The 17,209-nt window shown below is 42.9% G+C and overlaps 1 protein-coding gene across 26 annotated transcripts in view; it reads left to right on the top strand.

Annotated features, from left to right (window-relative positions):
* NRXN3 (neurexin 3) overlaps positions 1–17,209 on the top strand; it is a 1,270,857-nt gene that overhangs the window by 373,901 nt on the left and 879,747 nt on the right. For all 26 annotated transcript variants that reach the window (XM_081172108.1, XM_081172127.1, XM_081172102.1 and 23 more), the window contains one exon: positions 15,275–15,713. In XM_081172108.1, coding sequence (XP_081028234.1) covers positions 15,275–15,713 — 439 coding nt within the window. The remainder of the gene's footprint in view (positions 1–15,274; positions 15,714–17,209) is intronic.

The raw sequence follows: 17,209 nt of genomic DNA, 5'->3' as shown, positions 1-17,209 counted from the left end.
CATGCATGCAAGCACAACCACATTCGTGTGAAGAGCACTTGTATAATTTTCTATGGGTATCGGCATGCATAGTGTGCCTATTCTGCATTACAGAGTTGTAGAATTCACAACCACAATTGTCACTAAATAATCTGCACCAATGTGTGAGTCACCGCTGAAAGCATGTCTGTGTGCACAAATATATGTACTGGGAAATTAGGGGACATATACAAATATATGAGGCTGCCTTATACCAAGTCAGACATAGGCCCCTTTATTTTCTGATCAGCAATCTGGTTGTCTCAGGCAGGGATCCTTCTGAGCTCAACTACATGGAATCTTTTTGGATTGAGCTGGTGGTTGCAAACGGAACTTTTTGAGCCCATTTGCAGGGTGATAGGGAAGTAATGATGGACAAGGGAGACAAAAACACCCCTTCAATCTTTGATAGACTAAATTATTCTTTTAAACCTTCAGGGGATTCTCCATTGTAATGTATCATCTTTGTAACGTTCCCAAAGAGAAAAAGAAGAGAAGCGGGTGAAGAGAGAAGCCTCTGCTGTTGGTCATTGTAAACATAGGGTGGTATTCAACTAAGAATAGACCCATTGAAGTTAATGGACCTAACTTGGTCATGCTTGTTAATTTCAGTGGGTCTGCTATGATTAAAACCTAGTTGCATACCAGCCTATAAATTTAAAGAATATGCAAGCCCACCCCTGAAAATGGTTTAAAGTGACTCCTAGATTTTTTCAGCCTGAGAACGGGGCTGCAAGGATCTGCAAGACACTTTTGGCACAGATTTTTTTAAGGCAGGGATCCTAGGATTTGGACCTGGAGCCTTTTGTATGAGCATATTGTACTCTCTCACTGAGCCGTGCTCCACATTGTTAAACGCAAGCACAATTGTCAAACCACACAGTCTCCTCGAGCTCATATGCTTCAACAATCATTCATACTTCTTTTGAGCTGGTGGAATTGCTTATTAAGCCAGGGTGATTTCAGTGGTGGTTCAGGTGGAATATAGCTGAGAAGCATAGGAACTACTTCGCATATTCATTTGACCCATCAGAGTCTGCTCAAGTTGTTCCTCCTGCTGCTGAAAATCACTGAATCTCTATGCAGATACAGAGCACTCTGCTCACTGAAAACTGTGGACACTTCTCTGTTAAATGCAACTGCAAAGCAGCCAGAAGCCTCCTGCCTGATGCAAAGTTCTTTTAATACTCACCCGAGACAAAAGAGCTGCTACTTAGGCACTAAAAGGCAACAGAGAGCCAATGCTAATTGAAGCAGAAATGCTAGTGAAATTTTATTTGTGACATATACCTGCAGCTTGGACAAGAGCTTTGCATCAGCTTCTGAAGCAAGCTCTGTGAAATATGAGTCCCTTGGAAAGGAAATCAATGTGCAATGGTCCCAGTCTTGCAGGTGCTGGCATGAGTATTCTAGAAATCTAGGCCAGTGGGGCTTTTTTGAAGGGTCGGGTTGGCAGAGCTACTTCTGTAGAACCAGCTAATCAGCTGCCTTCTTATGTCAGTGTTAGCCGACTGGCAGAGAGCACTACCAGGGAGCTGTGCCAATTTTGAATTGTAGCTTCCTCTTCCCTTCTAAGAGGGGAGCATATGCCAGTGCCTGTAAGCAGGTGCTCCTGGCCCTTAAAAAACACAACAATTGTATCCCACCCTGCCTTGAAAGGCTATGGAACGTGCCCAGAACAAAACAAATAAATGTTCTGTCCTTTGCTGTGCAAACAATATACATTTTAAACACCTCCCCCAAGAATCCTTGGAACTGTGAGTTACACCTCACAGTGCTACAATTACCAACCCCTTTAACAAACTACAAGTCCCAGGATTGTTAAGTGTGTGGGTTTGTGTACTTCAAATGTGTGTTGTATATATGCAGTCGTTTTTAGTACCTGGCTCAAGCTTCCCAAGAAGTAACACATGGAAGCCTTGTCACACTCTGGATGCTCGAATTATGCTTATTTCCCTTTAAGTATTCTCGTAGTCAGATAGCAGCATCTTGGGCAGCTTGCCTTCTCCCTACACTCCAAAAGGCAGCCGCATTATTCCCCATAAGGAATCTGAGCTCATGCTCTGTGCACACAGATTCCAGAGCAGACCGAATGATTAATGGGATGTGTCACTTGCAGCCTAGACGTGCTCTGGCGGGGCCATTGGACTCTTCACTCGTGCTGATTAGGTATTATGCACTGAGAGGCCTGGAAAACTGGGGAAAGCCTTGCTGCTGCTGCTACAAGCAACCTGAGGCTTCTTTAAAAAAACAAGAAGGCAAAGGAACAAAAGTGGAAACTGATTGGCCCTGGGATCAACTGGATCCTGAGCCAGCACCACTGCCAGCACTTGATAGCATTGGGACCAATTGTTACCCTAGCTCCAGGCAGCAATTTCCCCCCTTCTCACCTTCCACTCTAACCAGCATGAGACACTGGGTTGTGGACGCAGTGTTGACTCCAGCATTGTGCCACGCTTCACCACTGCCCAGCCAGGGTTTCAACTGACATATGGAGTATTTTCAACTGACCAATAGGGAGGAATTGACTGATGAAGTGCTCAGAAACTTGGTAGGAAGTGATCATGTTCTCCGGGGTTTCAGGATACAGAGGCAAGGGGAAACTGAGTGTAGTCAGACACACGCTCTGGACTTTAAGAAGGCCACTTTGAAAAGCTGAAGGAGCTACTGGGTGTGATCCTCTGGTCAGAATTACTCAGTGAGAAGGGAGTCCAAGAAGGATGGGAGTTTCTAAAAGGAGAAACATTGAAGGCCCAAATGCAGACAATTCCCACAAGAAAGAAAAGTGGGAGGCATCTAAGGAAACTGGTGTGGCTGCATAAGGTAACAGAGAAGAGACAGACCTACTCAACACCTACTTTGCCTCTGACTTAACCCAAAAGGAAAGCAACGCCCAACCTGGTGGTAACAGAATAAATGATGTAAGGAGGGAGCTGTAGCCCAAGATAGGAAAAGAGCTAGTAAGGGATCACTTAGCTACTTTAAATGAATTCAGATCTCCAGGGTCTGATGAGCTGCATCCAAGGGTACTAAAGGAGCTTGTGGATGTAATTTCAGAGCCTTTGTCTATTATCTTTGAGAATTCTTGGAGAACAGGTGAGGTCCCTACAGGCTGGAGGCAGGTAAATGTTGTCCCCATCTTCAAAAAGCGGGAAAAGGAAGACCTGGGTAACTACCGATCGGTGAGCTTGACATCGATACCAGGGAAGGTCCTAGAACAGATAATTCAACAGTCAGTCTGTGAGCATTCAGGGAAGGATGCTGTGATTACTAAGACCCAGCATGGGTTTCTCAAAAAATGCATCGTGCCAGACCAATCTGATTTCTTTTCTCTTTTTTATGGAATTACAAACTTGGTGGATCAAGGAAATGCTTTGGACATAGTGTATCTTGATTTCAGTAGGGCTTTTGACGAAGTCCCCCATTATATTCTTACAAGGAAGCTGGAAAAATGTGGGTTGAGTGAGGTAACTGTTAGGTGGATTTGTAGCTCGTTGGCTGACCAAACTCAAAGAGTACAGTGGTACCTCGGGTTAAGAACTTAATTTGTTCAGGAGGTCCATTCTTAACCTGAAACTGTTCTTAACCTGAGGTACCACTTTAGCTAATGGGGCCTCCTGCGCCGCTGCCACACAATTTCTGTTCTCATCCTGAAGCAAAGTTCTTAATCTGAGGTATATTTATGGGTTAGCAGAGTCTGTAACCTGAAGCGTCTGTAACCTGAAGCGTCTATAACCTGAGGTACCACTGTACTCATTAATGGTTCCTCGACATCCTAGAAAAAAGTAACAAGTGGGGTGCTGCAAGGTTCTGTCCTGGACCCGTTGTTGTTTAACGTCTTTATAAATGACTTGGATGAAGGAATTGAGGGGATGTTAATCAAATTTGCAGACAACACCAAACTGGGAGGGGTAGCTAATGCAGCAGAAGATAGAATCAGAATTCAAAATGACCTTAACAGATTGGAGAACTGGGCATAAATCATCATTTCAATAGGGATAAATGTAAAGTTCTGCACTTAGGCAGGAAGAACCTGATGCAAAAATAGAGGATGGAGGATACCTGGCTTACTAGCAGTTTATGTATAAAGGATCTAGGAGTCTTGGTGGACCGTAAGCTTAACATGAGTCAACAATGTGATGCAGCAGCAAAAAAAGCTAATGCTATTCTAGTCTGCATCAACAGAAGTAGAGTGTCTAGATCAAGGGATGTAATAGTATCACTCTGTTCTGCTTTAGTCAGACCACACTTGGAATACTGTGTCCAATTCTGGGCACCACAATTTAAGAAGGATGTTGACAAGGTGGAACGTGTGCAGAGGAGGGCAACCAAGATGATCAAAGGTCTGGAAACTAAGCCTTATGAGGAGTGCTTGAAGGAGCTGGGTATGTTTAGCCTGGAGACTGGGAGAACATATGATAGCCATCTTGAAATACCTTAAGGCTGTCCCTTGGAGGAGGGAGCATGCTTATTTTCTCCTGCTCTGGAGGGCAGGATTCAAACCAATGGCTTCAAGTTGCAAGAAAGGAGATTCTGACTGAACATTCTGAAAAACCTTCTGACAGTAAGAGCTGTTCAGCAGTGGAACAGACTCCCATGAGAGGTGGTGGACTCTCCTCCCTTGGAGGTTTTTAAATGGAGGTTGGATGGTCATCTGTCATGGATGCTTTAGCTGAGATTCCTGCATTGCAGGGGGTTGGACTAGATGACCCTTGGGGTCCCTTCCAACTCTAAGATTCTATGGTTACAAGGCAATCTGTTCAAAATCAAGGCATTCTCTTCTCATCTCACTTTCACATGGCTCCTCTGTTGTTCTCCTTCACAAGAAACAAAATGGCTCAGCAGTTGTTATCTCGCCAACATTTTGGCACTTTGAACACAGATGCAAAAAAAGAAAAAGAAAAGGGATTCATTCAGCTCTCTGCAGTCAGCTGTGAATCTTGGTTAAGAACTGTCTGGGTTTAAATAAAACATCTTCTCTGGGATTAGCGTGCCCCCTCATTGCTTGCTTCAGTTAAGTGAAATCCAATGAAAGAGGAACCCAACTGAGAGTTCATTGCCCAGCACCAGGTATACTCAATACAGCTACTTCTTCATCATCAGTGTAAAGCCTTCTGGTACTAATGATCCTGGGAGGTTTTAGTTGCAAGGTGAAAGCACTCTGTTTACCTCTATATCGGTACCTCTGTCTAACCTTTGTCTAATTTGCTATCCTATGAAGGTGCTGGAATGAGTTACAAAAAAAGTTCACTTACACACAGAGAGGAGAATTTTTCTTTGCAATTCTCTGCAATCAGCAGCAAAAGAAAATTAGCCCCAGAAACTGTTGGGATAACCAACAAGGAGAAAGACTGATTAATCAAGGAAATAGGAAGGATTTCCCTTAGTCCAGGGTTTCCCAAACTTGGGTCTCCAGCTACTGTTGGAATACAATTCCCATCACCCCTAGTTAGAAGGGCCAGTGGTCAGGCATGATGGGAATTGTAGTCCAAAAACAGCTGGAGATCCAAGTTTGGGAAACACTACCCTAGTCTAAGAGGCAGCAAAATCAATCTCCCTTCAGGTATGTATCCACCTGAATCTTCATTTAGTGGGAGTTCCTTGGGGCTGATGGGAGTTGTAGTTCAGCAACATCTGGAAGGCCAGAGGTTTCCCACACCTGCCCTAAGACTTTGATTCATTTTGGGGATGAACAATGAAGTGGTCACTCATCTCTAGAAGAGACCACAGAAATGCACTGATTAATTTATTTGGCAATTCATCTTCAGAAGCAATTGGTTTCATCCATTCAAGGAGAATTAGCACAGATCTGTACCTAAACTCAAATACATACTACTGACTAAGCAATATTGAATGCAGTGAAACTTACTTATGAGTAAACTAGAGAGAGGATTATGCTAGGGTTTCCCAAACTTGGGTCTTCTGCTGTTTTTTGATTACGATTCCCATCATCCCTGATCACTGGTACTGCTAGCTAGGGATGATGGCAGTTGTAATCCAAAAACAGCAGAAGACCCAAGTTTGGGAAACCCTGGATTATGCAGTTAGTTTTCCCTTGAGGAGACCTAACCAGTTGTCCCAGAAAAACCAGTTGCCCCAGAAATGTGTCTGACCAAAGAGACCTTTAAGGTCTCCTCTCTCTCTTTCTTTGAAAATGTCTTGCCTATATTCCATACTACAAGATTTATGGAACCCAAACAATACAGTAGTGTCTTACAGTACAATTTTCCCTTTTATTTTCTTAGAAGAAGTAAGACTCACTATGTTCAGTGGTGCTTATTCCTGGGTAATTGTGCATAGAATTGTAGCATTAGTATTATTTAATGGTTAACTTGATTGGGTTACAGCAACTCTGATCATCCACCTAAAACAGATGGATGATACCTTGTAGCTCAGCCTAGATATTGCTGGACAAAACAATTTAGTTATATGTTCCAGACCATTACTGTATACAGGCATGCAATTTAAAATGAGAATGCTCAGCCCTTCCTATATTATCCAAAGGGGCAAGACAAAATATTAGTAGGCCTTTATTATATATGTTCTGATACTATAACATACCAGGGGAGGGTGTGTGTGCAAAAGATACACAAGGTATCTTTTGTCAAGCACAAGTTCAAAATGAATAGCAGTGTTACAGTAACTTGCAGCTGAAACGAAGAGAAAATTGTCCCACCAAAGAAGCTACTGAAACAAAAACAGAACCCATCACCATTAAAAGAATAGCATCTGAATCTTAGATGGTGATGAGTTTGTCACACTTTTGTACTCAAGAGTCTCAGAGCAGCAGGAGGAGGAAGAATGGATGCAGGGTGAAGGAAGAGCTGTGAGTGGACCTCCTGGGAAACTCTGGACCTCCTGGGAAACTCTGGACCCCCTGGGAAACTCTGGACCCCCTGGGAAACTCAACAAACCTGCTGAAACTGGGTGTGGAAGGTGCAGCTGAATGAGGAAGTATCAGCCACCTTGAGAGTCTAGGGTGATGCCTGCTGTTTCTAGGAATTCTCCTTAGGAGACTTTTGTATGTGAAATGAGAATTTGTTTGACTTCTGAGTGAGAACCCAAAGGCTGAGGGAAGGTGTGTCAGAGGGAAAATGAATTGATACTGATTTAGCTATATTAATGTAACATTTTTATATGCAGTCGAAATATATAAAAAAATTGTCCATTAGCACCTTAGAGACCAACTAAGTTTGTTCTTGGTATAAGCTTTTGTGTGCATGCACACTTCTTCAGATACAGCTGTGTAATTCTGTAATATTTTGTTTAAGTTGTCTGTTGTTGCTTCAGTTTTGTTGTACGCTTCCTAGATATATTTTTAATATATTAAGCAGCATAGAAATTACATAATCAATGATCAGTCAAATAAACTTACACAGTGAAAATAAAATAACAAAGATATTGAACTCAGATTAAAAACCGCAGTAAACAAAAACTTGAAATACTCATCCAACAATAGGTTTAAAAGGAGCAAATGCTAACCACTCTTCTTAAAGGATGAACACAAGAAAGACCACTGGCATACCTATCACCCTAATTAATAACTAATAGAATATGAATCTTCAGGTCCACTGTAGCAATAGATAATGCAAAATGTCATCCTCTATATTAAGAACACACGAGTCATGTAGGATCAGACCATAGGTTCATCTGGTCTACCATTTTGTTTCCCACAGTAGCTGGCCTGAGGTCTCTGAGAAGTTCACAAGCAGAGCACAAGGGCAGTAGGCTTCCCTCACTCTTCTTCATCAGATGGTATTCAGTGATATACTACTTCTGAACGTGAAGGTTCTAAGCAGCTATAAATGCTAATAGGTGCTGATAAACCTATCACCATTCGCTCTAATACTGAGCACAAGTAGTCCGGGCAGATCAGTTAGGAAGTGAAATGTCTCCATCCAAAACTGGCTTCTGCATACTTTAGGATCTGCCTGGGTATGCATATTCAATTAAAATAAAAGCAACTTCTAAACATGAAATGTTGACCGTAGAACCATAGAATGTTGAGGATAATTAGTTGAAAGGAAAAGAGAAATTGGCTCGCTTGAGTGCCAAACAGTATATACAGTATAGTATCCTGGAGGCATGGGACGCGGGTGGCGCTGTGGGTTAAACCACAGAGCCTAGGACTTGCCGATCAGAAGGTCGGCAGTTCAAATCCCTGCGATGGGGTGAGCTCCCGTTGCTCGGTCCCTGCTCCTGCCAACCTAGTAGTTCAAAAGCACGTCAAAGTACAAGTAGATAAATAGGTACCGCTCCGGCGGGAAGGTAAACGGCGTTTCCGTGTGTTGCTCTGGTTCGCCAGAACTGGCTTAGTCATGATGGCCACATGACCCGGAAGCTGTACGTCGGCTCCCTCGGCCAATAAAGCGAGATGAGCACCGCAACCCCAGAGTCGTCCACGACTGGACCTAATGGTCAGGGGTCCCTTTACCTTTACTTTTATCCTGGAGGCAGGGATTAGAATCAAAAGGATGCATACTATAAGTTTTCTTTTTTGTTTCCAATCTTTCCTCAGGTAATGTTTCAGTAGGCAGAAAAAAATAAAAGAAACACACACACACCTTATCACTCACTAAAAACTTTCCCCAATCTACTATACAGCAATAAACGTTTGAGGTTCAGGGCTGGTAGCCAGCATCCCACATCCCACCCAACAGAGCCTGTTAGTGCCATATTTCACAGTAGGAGAAGTCTTTAGTTGCACTGGAAAGACAAAAGGTATGTTTCCCCCCCCCCTCCTCTCTTTAAGTACCCTCCTCTCCACAAGTAAAGCAAAGCTACTGTTCAAGGTTGCTTAGCGTCCAGAAAAGAGGTGCTCCTGTAATTGAGGAATACACTTCAACATATGGTTGGGAGTCCCCCATAAATTTGTCCCAGGCAAGACACAGGCAAGCACCTAAAAACCAGACCTCTTTTAATGGAGAAATCCATAATGCATCACACATGATTGTTTCCGGATTTTAAGCACAAAATATATGAATCCTCAGAGCACAGTGAAGGGAAGGTCCATGCCGCAAGTGAATAATAAATATAATGTAATGGCCCATGTGTGGTATTGGACTTCTGCCATAAAACCCAAGGCAAACAGTTCCAACAGGTGTCAGGGATCTGATTATCCTCATGCAGAGGGCCAGATAAAAAAGCACTGAAAAAAATCATGATGCCCTCTCTCATATGTAACTGAAAATAATAGTAAAAAAACTGAACTGTAAAATGCATTTTAAAAAATGAGAAAATATAGATTTATTGCAACATATGGCAGGATCTAATAATAATAATAATAATAATAATAATAATAATAATAATAATAGTAGTAGTAGTAGTAGTAGTAGTAGTAGTAGTAGTAGTAATTGTATTATTTATACTCCATCCATCTGGCTGGATTCCCCAGTAATAAAAAGAGAACATAAAAATTGGAGAAGGGTGTGTAGTTTAAGTTAGTGTGTAGTAGTGGAGTGTAAGAAAGTCTAACAAAGTTCTGATTGTTCCCTTGATGTCTACTTCAGTTCCTTTTCTGAAATCTCATTTGGCTCAGCACTACACAGGAGAATGCTGGCAGTTACCTAAATATGATTGCCAATTCGCCACCAGTTTTGGAAACAAGAAGCTTAGCTTGGATATTCAAAAACCGGATCTTGAATTCCCACATTCAACCTTCCAAAAGCATTATGTAAACACAGTTAATGAGGATTATTGACCCCTTTGAGACCGATTCATAAGCAATCATAGTTAAACTATTCTCCTAAAATGATGGAATATAATATAACTAGATGTTTACTAGTCCATATCAGGTCCTGTCATGCTCCTGATAACTTCTTCTGAAGCACACCCGGGTCCAAATGCCTTTCTCCAGATGCCCATTGGTTGCTGTCTTTCTAAATAACTTTAGTATCTGAAAGAGCATCTTTCCAGGACTGCTCCGCCCAATCACTAAAGGCTAGGCATCTTCTTTGAATGCAGGAGGGAACTGGGTTCAATTCCCAGCATCTCCAAGTAGAAGTGGGAATGTTCCTTGTCTGAAACCCTGAACAGCTGCTACCAGTCAGTGTAGACCATACTGAGCTAGATGACCAGTGAACACGGTTGCTATAAGGCAATTTTTTTGGTGCTCTTTTTAAAGAAGAGCTGAGGTTGTCCTACTTGCTGTCCTGCTGGTAGCTTTTGCTTGTCAGATAGCGACACGAGACAGGGCATTTCTTTAGATGATGGGATGCCTCCCAATTTCTGTTTAGTTGTGGATAACTTGCACCGTTGAAAGTTTTTATTCTTCTAGGCATTTGAGAATGTAATCCCCATCCCATCAGCCTTGCTGCTGTTTTATTATGGTTTGTTATGTCATTGCTGTATTTGGTATTGCTATAATTATGTCTCTGATAGCTGCCCTTGGCTCCCTTTGGAAGGTTCAGGTATACATCTCTTGAAATAGGAAATAACAATTAAGCCCTATTACTAGACTGCTGCTTTGGTGACAACATCTCCATGTCTCTCTTGGCTCCTCCCCATCCTAACTTTCTGTGACTGCTGTGGCAGCAGAGCTGGAGAGAGGGGCCTATCCCTTCCTTGCTAGCACCAGCATATATGAGACCAGAAGGGAAGGAGAGACTCTCTCACTGCCTCCCCCACCTGCAGCAAGGTATGGGGTAGAGGGAAGCGGAGGCCTCCGTTGCCAAAGCATGACTCAAACTCCTTGGTACCTGGAATTTCCTTGTTTCAGCATTTCAGGTATCTGGGAAAGAAAGACCTCCAGTCTCTGCCACTGCAGCCAGGGAGCCCAGAGTTCTTCTCTGGCTCAGGTAACAATCCAAGCCAGAAAGGAACTATGATGTCATATTGCTCACCTCAGAATGGAGGTGAGCATTGCAAGTTGCTGAGATTCACATTCTGAACCATGAAATTACAGGCATTGGTCACACTTCACTGTTAATGGGGTCTTTTATTACATTCCATATTTTGATTTGTATTCTGGCATTTGAGTACTGCAGGAGCCTTTCAGGTAACAGTTGCATATCAAGGTGGGTGCATGTTATTTATTGTATTTATTTGCAGCAAATCTCTTGCCTTTAACCATGAAGCTTGATAAACAGAATTCCATATTCTTCTGACCGAAGCGAAACCAATTCCCACCAGAAAGTTATCTTTAGAGAGTGAGGCGTATTTCCCTTCTATTCAAGCCTTACAATAGGGAGATTCTCCTCCACCCTACACACACACACACTGCACAATTTGATCGTGGAAACCGATCTCCCAAATATCACTAAAAACCTAATTTGTTTGAATAGGAGCATCAGGGGAGCCTTTTTATTATCAAAAAGCATTTGCTCATTCAGACATTTGGGTAAATAGGAGTGATATTTGCACAGGATTATGCCAACTTGCATATATATACTTTGTGTATATTGTGAATCTGGATAACTAGGACATTTAGATAAGAGAGGTATGGATAATTGATCTTCTGCTCTAATTGCCCATCAGTTTAGCTTAGCATCAGGGCACCATGCAGTGCACAAGCTGCCGTGGGCATTATCGTGGAGACAGGCGCCATAGACAATGGATGGTCAGCCATTATAAAAATTGTGTCTTCAAACAAGCCAACATCAGAATAGTAAAATCCAGGTTTAGACAGCTTGTTTTTAAATGGACATGAAGCTCAAGGGATTTGCTCAGGAAAACTTGGGTGTCTTTAAAAGAGGATGGAGAATGAAGCTTTGTTGTTTAAAGCCATAGGATCCCACAATATAGATACAACACACGAACAATCATTTTGACATAGTTATCACAAGAAAACAGAAAAATAAAACTCCTTCCCCTGACACATACAATGTAAATCACACATTGCTCCTCCATAATAAGTTGAAAAGGCATTAAAGCAAAACAGAAGCGCATCCTGCCCACTCAGGGTTTTTTTGGAACCTAGTTCTCATTTTCTTAGCTCCCAAAGCAAGTAACAACAACAACAACAACAACAACAACAACAACAACAACAACAACAATTTATTATTTCTGCCCCACCCATATGGCTGGGTTTCCCCAGCCACTCTGGGCAGCTTCCAACAGACGCTTAAAAATACATTAAAATGTCAGTTTATTTATGCTACTTTGATGGCAATGGTCCAGGGTGAATCTGTTTGACAGGGACTGGAAGACTCATGCTCATATAAGGGGCAACTTAACAGGTTCTTCAGCTTTTCCTGACTCACAAAGGATTCGATAAATTCATGGAGGATCAAACTGTTAGTTGCTACTGTGTATATTCCTTAAAAGTTTATGCATTACCCCAAATTAAACAAGCTCCCCATGCAGGCTGGGGGGAGTGGTGCGATTGTAGCCAATGGAAGACTGCAAATGAATGAGTAGCAGAGTCAGTGGCCAAAAGATGGGCCCATTTGGGGGGGGGGGCACACTGAGGGGGTTGAAAGCTTCCTGCCCCTGGAATGGGAGCAGCAAGTGGAAAATAGCTACATTTTTAAAACCTCCTTTCGACTCAGTCCATCTCGAGAAGGCATTTCTACAACTGACAGGGAACGTTTCTGTGCAGTGCAAGGCAATGGGGACATCTAGTGGCCAACTACATATGGGCGTTACCCAAGGGAACGTGTCAACCAGTGTGCCCAAGGCAATATTTCCTTCTTAATTCTACCAGACTTGAAATAAAATGCACATTGGCTTCTTGCCAAGTGTGGCACACTCTCACTTTCTCCCTCTCTGCATCTTTAGTTGATTGCAGAGAGGCTCTTTTGATGGATGGAGAAAAGCCATCTGATTAGAAAGGAATTTTTTTTATTGAGTCAAGATCAAAACTGTATAACACAGATGAGATTCTTTATGTGCTGCAGACTAGCAAAGCCTTTGTAAGGGTGCTTGATAATATATTGTCCTCTTGTCAGTATTGCTTAGCAGATGCCAGTACCCTTGACGTAAGAAGTGGAGGAAAGCATTGTGGTGCTGCTTTGGGACTTGAGGGCACAGGGGCGGGTTTTTTGGTTTTTTTTGAGGGGGTGGACTTTTTGTTCATCAGTTTCTATTTGGTCTTTAGTGTATGAAGATGGCACAATCTAGTGTCCTCCTCCTATCGGCTGGTCCTATCCATCCTTGCTTGCAAGTAACTGCATGATTTACACCCAAGTAAATGTTCATAGAGTTATAGCCCTGTTGCAAGAGGCTAATAGCCCAGATCTCATTAGTGTTCAAGAGGGTTTATTCCTATGTGCACAGGATTGCAGTGATAACCTGCAAATCAGTGAAGTTGCAATCCTATCCACTCATACTAAGGAGTCACTCCTATTGAACTAAGTAGGACAAAGCACACATTGGAACAGGCTGTCATCCTGTCCAGTCTTACTTGAAAGTCAGTCTCACAGAGACTCATTTCCATGGAAAGATGAGCTGCACAGCTGCTGTGATCTGTATAAGTCTCTGGGAGTCCCATTAAATTCAGTGGGACTTCCTGTGTGCCTTACACAGATGTTTCTATCTTATTCAGAAGAATTGGGTTTCTCAAGCTTGCCTACAAATGAACAACAATGTGCTGCATGGTGGAGCGCTCCTGTTCAAGCCTGCCAGCCCTGTCCTTTTCTAGGCAGGGATGCTGCAGAATTCTGATGGAATTTGGAGCAGAAATCACCACAATTTGCTATCATTGGCCATCTTAGCCCACAACATTGCATAATTATACTATCTTCTCACTTTCTTGTGCAGGGGCGGGGGGAAATGTTTCCCTTCTATTAAAATGCACTGAATTTAATTACGTAACCAATTACATAATTAATTGTGTTCGTTTCAGCCATAGCAGATAACGAGATGAAAACTGTAGAAGCCAAAATGTAGCAGAACAGAAACAGCACCAGTTGTGGTGGAAACAGGAAATTGCCGCCTCCTTACATCCCTGCTTCTAGGACATTCAATTTCATTCCCCTGCCACCTCCATTTTTTTGCTTTTCCCCGTCACAGACATGCAACACGGCCACTGAACATTATCTGTCTTTACTCAGGGCCCACCCATGAGGCAAGGTGAGGCAAGCCCTCGGGTGGCAGAATCCACAGGGGCAGCAGATCCTGCTCTCAATCTTGTTTCTGATGTAGATCTTTCCTCACCCTTTCTTCCCTGGTGGGAAAGGGGGCACTGTTTTGGGGTCTGCCTCAGGTGCCAAAATGTCTTGTACTGGCCCTGTCCTCACTGGCCTGTTTTTTAAGTGTGTTCCCCACCCCCACCCCCGGTGGCCATTTTTGCCCTGAAATACTCATTGTACTTCTGCAAACCTTGGGGTTTCCCTGAGCCTGCTGATATTTATTGATTACTTAATCATTTTCACAAGCCCACTCTTCACTGTATTGATCCCAAAGTGGATTGCAACACACTGGACCAGAAGCAAACAGGCCAACACCACATTGAAAAGCACTTCAAAACATAGGTGGCAATTCTAAAAGTGTCGGCAGTGCACTGACAGTAACTGGTGGACCAAACCAGTGGTGTATTCAGGATACCCTGTTAAAGGGGTCTGGGTGGAAGACTCTGTCCAGAAGCTGAGTATGGGGCAGGCCAGCCACAGAGCTTCCAGTGGCGGCCTTAGGCTGGCCACCTCAGTAGATCGGCATCTTGGGGATGCCTTAATCTTTGGTACAACACTGAAAACATTTCAGCCCTCTGCCGGGGGGCTGAAGTTGGATATATACCCAGTGCAAAATCCACCTACATCTGGAATCAATAAAGTCGTGGCCATTTTTGACCCAAATTGTTGTCTACTTGAGTTTATTCATTGCACATTAGCTGGAGACACTGCACAGGTGTGGGGTGCTGTGACTGGGACTGCAATAACTACCATTTCTTTCTGACATACTGTTTCTCAGTGAGCCTGTTCTGGCTAGCATCCCATCAGCACTCACCAAGTGAGTTTTCTATTAGAGAGAGTGATTGAACTGAGACCGCCAGTACAAGCGAAAGGGTCAGTTTGCACATAGGGTTAAAGCTTCAATAATCATTTTTTGAAGGGATGTAAAGCCCTGAGGCTGGACATCTTCAAGGACAACCAAGAAGCTGGAGGACCACTGAGCGCTTGAACTTCTCTGAATTTTGCCTCTTGTTCTTACGTGATCTCTGGATGCTATACAATGCCAATGAGTGTTATTCCTAAACATAGTCCTAACCTAGAATCCCATGCAGGCTCACCCCAATCCTGAGAGCTTCTTTGGGTGCGTATTTCCGAAGTGTAGGTTATCTCCTGGGTTGATGTATGGTGTTTTCCCTTGTCCCTGACAGGTTGTTTATAAGAATAACGACATCCGTCTGGAGCTGTCTCGCTTGGCGAGGATTGGTGACACAAAAATGAAAATCTATGGGGAGGTGAAGTTCATGTGTGAGAACGTGGCCACACTGGACCCCATCAATTTTGAGACACCCGAGGCCTACATTAGCCTGCCTAAGTGGAACACCAAGCGCATGGGGTCCATCTCCTTTGACTTCCGCACCACAGAGCCAAATGGTCTTATACTCTTCACCCACGGCAAGCCCCAGGAGAGGAAAGATTCCAGGAGCCAGAAGAACACCAAAGTGGACTTCTTTGCAGTGGAACTCTTGGATGGGAACCTCTACCTGCTTCTCGACATGGGCTCTGGAACAGTCAAAGTGAAGGCCACTCAGAGGAAAGCTAATGATGGAGAATGGTATCACGTTGATATTCAGAGAGATGGCAGATCAGGTACGTAGAAAAAAATTCCTGGAAATAGTCTACCCCCAACTATAGAAACACAGACCCTTCACGATGGTTGAAGAACAGGATCAAAGACCACTGGTCTTTGACCTTTGAGAATTCTTGGAGACCAGAGACTGAAAAATATTGTCTCTGCCTTCAGGAAAGGATGAAAGGCAAATCTGGGGAACTGCTGGCTGGTCAGCCTGATAACAATACATAGCTATTCCTCTTCTAGGGCAGGAACCCTGGACATGACAATTCCTTTGATTCCTGGCACCTGGGATGCTGCTATGACTCCATCACTAGAGCCTCTTCCGATTGCCATTGCTGTTGCCCTATGAATTTGTGCGCAAAAGTGAAGGGTGTGTGGCAGGGAGACCAGAGATGGTCAAACCTGATTGCTAATTGTGCTGAACTTTAGAGGAGTTTGAGTCCAGTTTGGAAGGGGCACCAGGATATTCAGCATTGGGGGTGCTAATTTCTGAACCGTGAAATTCTGAACCTAGCCACCATCGCTACTATGCCAGGCGAGAGTTGCCACCGAAGTTCCTCCTAATGTGAAATTCAAAGCAAACACGTGTTTTCCCCAGCATGGAGCATCTGGGGAATCTCAAGGGAAGCAGGAATAAATTAATCTAGTATAATTTCACACGAGAGTTTTGGAAATCCTTATACTGCCATCAGATTTAATTTGCAACAAAATCCAGGTAGAATGTCAAGCTTCCTTCTAAGATTAAATCCACCCCTGGGATTTTGAGAAAAGCAATAACAAAGGTTATTGTTGAAAAGCTGGGGGTGGGAGGGATGTTACAAATTCCTAGGGCAGGCATTCAATTCCTTTGGTACTACGAGACATTTAAATATTTGCTGTTAAATTCATTGTGGAGATTCTATTTTTTGTACTCCCTTATGTTATTCCACCTTCCAAGTTTTTGTTTTTTAAACCCACACTGCATTTGGGAATCATATATAGAGGAAGACTGGATGTGGGATGAATGGTGCTGGAATTTGATGTTTCTGCTTTTTCAAAACAGCATACCTTCAGTAGATAGTACAGAATTCTCTAGCTTACTTAGGTATTATTTTTTTAGCCAGAAAAATATTCTCAGGGGTCTAGGAGAAATTTGTATTTTCTTCTTCAACCCTACTATAGTTTAACGTTAGCAGGTTTGCAACAGCTGTGCTTGTTGTTGAGAAATTCCAGCATTTTATGGGGATGTAAATAAGTAATCAAATAATTGATTTTTGTGTGGGGCAGGTTGGTTTGCATTTAATTAACTTGCGAGGATAAATTCAATCAGCAGCATTCATTGCTTCTTAGTCTTGCTTACATATATGGCAGATATCTGGCCTCTGGGTAGCAACATTTAGCATTAGAAATATAAAAGGAAGAAGGCAGAATCCAACCCAAGCTGAACATTTTGTAGTGCAATTCTATACAAGTCTACTCAGATGTAAGCCACATGGGGTTCAGTTAGTGATTATATGATTGTATTCATTAA

This window comes from Podarcis bocagei (assembly GCF_964188305.1).
Source record: "Podarcis bocagei genome assembly, chromosome: 1".
In the NCBI taxonomy this organism is placed as follows: Eukaryota; Metazoa; Chordata; class Lepidosauria; order Squamata; family Lacertidae; genus Podarcis; species Podarcis bocagei.
This window is presented reverse-complemented; position numbering and strand designations above follow the sequence as displayed.